Below are 6,000 nucleotides of genomic sequence, written 5' to 3'. Positions count from 1 at the left end.
ATGACTGCGTGGTGGTGCTTCTAAGTCAAGCTGCTGTGTGTGTTCTAAACTACTTGTTCTCATCCTGGGCTCGGAACATCTGGGACAGAGTCTGCCTGGGGCCCTGCAGCTCGCCATTCTTAGAGTCTATTTGAATGAATACAGCATTGCCCCCCAAAGTCAGATTAGCCACTGGTGTCTAGAAACTCCAACCTGAGCACCTACTGTGTGCCCTTGCTTGTCAAGGGGGGCTGTCGAGGAGAGGCGGGGCCAGATGACTTGGTTCCTGCCCTCTACCAGTTCTCAATCTAGATGGAGAGAAGATTCACAGTCAGGAGAGCCAGTGCCCATCTGAGGGTATGTGGCCATGGCCAAGGCTGTGGAATGTGGTTCAGTGGGTGCCAGAAGGAGGGGAATAATGGTGGCCAAACTGGAGGGAAGCTGAGCACAAAGAGGGCCTCCTCCCTCCTTGAGGAAGAGGAGGAGCAAAGGAAGTGAAGAGCAGGGGGCAACGGAGAGGCCTGCACACGGACACCACCTGAACCAAGATCCCCACCACACGGCGCTCCTTACATCCCCAAAGATGAATCAGCAACAAAGTGTAAACCCCGAATGAAGAGAGCAAATGAGAAGCAACTGTTCCCAGCTCCCCCTTCCATTTGCCAGCCTTCTCCCTCTCAGTGGATGGAACAATTGTGGCCATGAAGTGGCACTTGGAGAAAAAGTTTTAAATCTGTTTAAATGTCACAGTGAGTAATACTTTGCCCCTATCTTCCCCTAATTACATTTCTCTTTGATGATTTAAGGTTAAAAAAAATTTAACTCAAGTCTTTCTAGACTATCAAGGGCAAGGAGACCAAAGCACCAACCTAACCATGCTCCTTACTCTTTTCTCAGGGGTCCTACTCCTTTATGGCATTCTTCTGAGACACCTGTCTGTGTTATTTTATCCCTAACACTAACTATGCTGTGGCAGAGAGGTGGGAGCCGAACAGATCCTGCTCTGCGCCTTTAAGAGATCACGCCTTGGCAGAAGTTGTTTCTGTCCCAGGAAGCTGGGGGGAGGTGGGGTATCTCACCACACACCTTCCAGAGAGCTGAAAGTTGAGGAACATGCTACCCCCTGAGGGGAGACAGCCCAGATCCAAAATCGGCCACTCGAAGGTGGGAGAGAGGGGGTGTGAGGAATCTTCCCTACGGAAGAAGGGGCTCTCCATAACTTCCGGTCCAGGGTCCAGACGTGGAGGGAGAAAGGGAGGGGGCCTCGGTGCAGGGGGGAGAGGTGCAGCCCTGGAGGGTGTTGCAGCTCTACCGCATGGAGGAGTCTCTGCGGGTATCTGAAATAACCAGATGCCCCCTTTCAGTAACAACTCGACTCTCCCACTCACTCCTGCCCCGGGGTTGCTTTTATTTATGTATTGGCAATTATTATTATTAATGAAACACCTGTGAATAATTTACCTGAACCTGGGGGGAAGGAGTTGAGGTGAGGTCAGAAAGAAGTGGATGTGAACCTCAGCCCCCTCCCCTGTGCAGGTCCCTCTTTTCCCAGCCCCCCTCAGCTCACTTTCTTTACTTCCCCTTGTCCTCACTTCACTTTGTGGGGAGGACGAGGCAGGGAGAAAAAGAGACCTCAAGGAGGAATTACTCTCCTAAACTCCCCTGTTAAGGCAGAAAGTACATTCCACTCCTTTGTGAGATTCTGGGAGTTAAGTGTCAGTGGCACAAGATGATGTTGGAAGAGATGTTTTGAACAGTTATTGGCTCTGCTGACGTGTCCTGTGGGAAAGGGGAAGAGGAGGTCTCAGCCGAGTGGGTGTACATACACACAGACAGACACACACACACACACACACACACAGAGGCAGAGTGTGGATATAAACAGGGTCTAGGTACACATCCACAATGCATCCACACAAGCACCCACAATCCTGACAAGACATATGCACACACCTCCAAGCCACCAGCTCAAACCGTCTGTGTGCCTACCAGGGACGTGCTGCCTTATTACAGCACTTCACAGGCACACAAAGCCTACAGCCACATGGCAAAGAAGCTCTGTGTGTGAGTTTCTGTTCCATTCCTTCAACTTGGGCTTTTCTTAGACTGTCAGATAACACTGGATAACGTAAGCCCTGAACCGAGTTATGAATCAACTATACTTACACAGGATTCCATCAAGCAAAGGCAGGAGTATCTTAAAACGAAAGGATGAAGTTCCACAGATCTCAGAACTGTACTTGCTGTTTGGTTTGGACCCTGGATCCTCGGGGAGAGGTGACCCGGGTGGGCTCGGGGCCTGGGGCAGCGGAACCTCGGGGCCTCCTCGGGCCTCCTCCCGGCGCTGGAGAGCTCGGCGTTGTGGCTGTACCAAAGGAGCTTGGTCTCAGTTTTCAGGCAGCTAGGGTATCATTTCTTTAAATAAAATTTTAAACATGATGTTGTCTAGTAACATCACGTAATCCGAGGGCAAGAAAAGAGAAACCCACAACACCGGAAAGGGGCCGGTGGCCACCAGGACAGGGTCAAGCCAGCAGCTCTGCCCTGCAACCCGCGAGGGAGCAGGCGCGTTATTTTAATTTGCCCGGAAGCCGAGAAGAGGCTGCCCTAGAAACGCAAATGTGGGAGAGCAGGGGTGCAGGTAAATATCATTAAAAGGGTTATCTATCTACTCTCCCAAGCAAAGTTCACCACCAGCGTTAGCCCCCAGAGGCGGGGCTGCTTGAACCCGGCTCCCGCGCCAGCCACTCCCTCTCCCGCGCAGCCGACGTCCTGGCCCCGGCGGGCCTGATGGGGAACCTTACGGAGTCTGGGCTGGGCGGCGGGACCCTTTGCTCTCGCCCGCAGACGTGACTCCCAGCCTCGCACTTCTGGAGCGGGAGGTGCTGCAAACGAAGCCCGAGAGGGCAAAGCACGCCGTAGGAGTCTGGGTCCGGCCGCAGCCCGGAGAGCGATTTGGGGGGTTTATTTCTTTGATGGTGGATTTAGAAAAAAAAAAAATTTTTTTTTTTCAATTTGAACCAGTAAAGCAGACAAGGGCAAAAGCAAGCCAGTCCCTCGTGCTGGCTCACCGGCCACCGCGCCCAGAACCTGCCTCCTTCCCAGCCGGGCGAGCGGGCCGAGGCGCCCGGCTCCTACCTTCCTCCCGCCAGCCGCCTGCCGGTCCAGCCGCCGCGCTTTGGGGCGGGGAGGCCGTCCGGGACGGAATACCCACCTCCAGCCTTCGCGGGCGGGCTGGGACGAGGGTCGGGCCCCGAATCTCTACGCCCCGTCCCCCCAGCGCTGCCCAACCGCTCCCCAGACCCGTCCTCCCCGGGTAGCTCGGGTGGCGGTAGATGCCGTGCGGGAGGGCGAAGATTTGGGGCTGCTCTGGCAGGTTGGGGATGCGAGGAGGGAAAAAGCAGAGAAAGAGAGAGCGCGCGCGAGAGAGAGCTCTTGTCTACCGATTTATCCACATAACATATATTTATGTAGCATTTTTTCTCTCGACACTGATCAATGCGCACTCGGATTGCTGGGCGGACTTCCTCCAAGCCGGCTCGCTTTTTCAAGTCTAAATAAAGGGAACCAGATGGGAGAAAAAAAGCGCCCATTCCACCTTCGCCGCCGCCCCGCCCGCCATCCCTGCCTTTGCTTCGCCCGCCTGGCGCTCTAATAGAGCGCAGCTCGGGGGATAACGCCCCCCTACATACCCACACGAAAAATGAAAATCAATGTTTTTAAAAACAAAAACAAAAACAAAAGTTGCACCTGCTGCTATTACAAAAAGAACCCCCGAAAGGCAAAGAGGAAGCCAGCAGCCCCGTTCCTAACTGGCACCCGCTCCCCGCGGCCGCCGGGCCCGGAATCTCAGCGCCTCCCGAAGAGCCATGCGCCTGGCGCTATTTATAGCCGGGGGCCGTCTCGGACTGTACCACCGCTGCTCGCCGGGGCCGCCGACAGGGGAGGCGCGGCGGGGCCGGCGCCGCCCCACGCCACCCTGCTCCCGGCCGCCGCCCGCCGCCGCGCTGAGCCCCCCCGCCTAAATCTCGCCCTCCCGGCCCCGCGCCCCCCTCTTCCGCGCGCGCACACTCGCCGCCCCCACCCCTGGTCTGACTGGGAACTTGAACCGGTCCAGCCTGTTTAAACGCAAAGGACAGAGATCCTGTCTGTTCAATGTAAAAAAAAAAAAAAAAAAAAAAAAAAATCTGATCAGACCGAAAGAGAGAGAGAGAGAGAGAGAGAGAGAGGGAGAGAGAGGGAGAGAGAGAGAAGAGAGGGAGGGAGAGAGAGGGGGGAGAGGAGAGAGAGCGCGAGCGCGAGCGAGCGAGAGAAGAGAGGAGAAAGAGAGAGAGCAGAGAGCGAGAGGAGAGCGAGGTGTAGAGAAACCGAGGGGGAGAGAACCCGAGTGTGTGTATGCGTGTGCGTGTGTGAGCGCGAGCGAGCTTGCGAGGGAGAGGAGCGAGAGAGTGCGAGCAAGAAAGAATAAAAGGAAAGAAGATTTTCTCTATGTATATAAAGATGGCCACGTTAGCAAACGGACAGGCTGACAACGCGAGCCTCAGTACCAACGGGCTCGGCAGCAGCCCGGGCAGCGCCGGGCATATGAACGGATTAAGCCACAGCCCGGGGAACCCGTCGACCATTCCCATGAAGGACCACGATGCCATCAAGCTGTTCATTGGGCAGATCCCCCGCAACCTGGATGAGAAGGACCTCAAGCCCCTCTTCGAGGAGTTCGGCAAGATCTACGAGCTTACGGTTCTGAAGGACAGGTTCACAGGCATGCACAAAGGTGAGTGCACCTTTCGCTCCCAACTTTGCCGGGGAGAAAGAGCGGGCGGGCGGGCCGATCGGCCAGCGACGAACGAGCGAGCGGGAGACGGCGCGAGAGGGAGCCTCGGGCGGACGCCGAGGAGGGAGGCGCTCCGGCAGCAGAGACCGGGACTGGGGTGCGTGGGGAGCTGTTCGCCGGGGCAAGGCTGGGTTTTGGGCAAAAAGCTGAAAGACGCGGTTTCGTGGGGAGAGAAGCGGGAGCAGAAGAAGAAGAGAAAGAGAGAGAGAGGATCGAGGGAAAACGGGGCTTGGATTTTTGGGTACAGCGACTTGAAAGATTGGGATGGGGACGTCTGCACCGGCCGAGCCCGGGACGCTGAGCAGACTGGCGGGCTCTCAGCCGGCCGGGGACCAAGGGTGCTGTCCATCGCCGTGGTGCTGAAATACTAAGCGGAGATGGTTTTCTCCTTCTCCGCTCCGGGCCAGAGTAGCAGGAGCGCAGCCGTCTAAAAAGAAGAGAGGTGACAGATTCAAAGATATATTTTTATTTCGCTATCAATTTAACAGTAAACTCTCCGTGTCGAGCTGTGTGCCTGAATAATCCGGTTGTGGTGCGAGTGGCGGAGGAGGGGTTGGGGGGGTTAGTTGTTTGAAGGAAAGGGGGACAAAACCTAAGGTAAGAATTAGCAAAGAACCAGCCATCCCCTGGGTGGAGTGGGGGGGGGGTCAGGGAAGCCTGGATGATCCCCTCCTCCAGAAAGCAGGGCTTCGAGAAAAAAAATCTGTGTGTGAAAGATAATGCATTTTGGAGGGTGTATCCTAAATTATCCCAAACTCACCATGCAGAGAGGTTTATAGTACATCGTTTCTTTCCCTTGAAGCAATCATTACTAGTGAGTGCTTGGAGGAGGGGGAAACAGAATGATCAAAGAATTAAAACCCAGCAACTTTTTAGGAAAGTGGTCATGGGAATTGTCTGCAGCCTGCCTGTTTTCTCCTTGTTTTATTATCTTTAAGGCAGAGCCCCAAACGTGTTCAGTTGTAGAACGTGTGTGGGTGGCTGGTGGGTGACGAAATTAGCCCAGTGCTTGCTCCCTAACAGTAATGTATAGGATGTGCAGCGGGAATTAATCGGGGCTGGAGCTGTGTAGGCAAGTTAAATGCTTTCTGAGAGAGATTGATCGTCAGGCAGAGAAGGAGCACTGGGCTAAGGAAGTTGTAAGGGATGTGTATGGACGTTCCTTTTTTAATAAACAGTAGTGTGGA

General features: G+C 54.9%; 1 protein-coding gene across 27 annotated transcripts in view; it reads left to right on the top strand.

Moving 5' to 3' along the window:
* Positions 1-4,467: 4,467 nt before the first annotated feature.
* The window catches only part of CELF4 (CUGBP Elav-like family member 4), a gene marked incomplete at both ends in the record, with an annotated part of 298,340 nt that continues 296,807 nt past the window's right edge, over positions 4,468-6,000 (top strand). For all 27 annotated transcript variants that reach the window (XM_082640193.1, XM_082640191.1, XM_082640198.1 and 24 more), the window contains one exon: positions 4,468-4,753. In XM_082640193.1, the coding sequence (XP_082496319.1) occupies positions 4,468-4,753 (286 nt within the window). The remainder of the gene's footprint in view (positions 4,754-6,000) is intronic.

This window comes from Mesoplodon mirus, assembly GCF_964341445.2.
Source record: "Mesoplodon mirus genome assembly, chromosome: 13".
In the NCBI taxonomy this organism is placed as follows: Eukaryota; Metazoa; Chordata; class Mammalia; order Artiodactyla; family Ziphiidae; genus Mesoplodon; species Mesoplodon mirus.
This window is presented reverse-complemented; position numbering and strand designations above follow the sequence as displayed.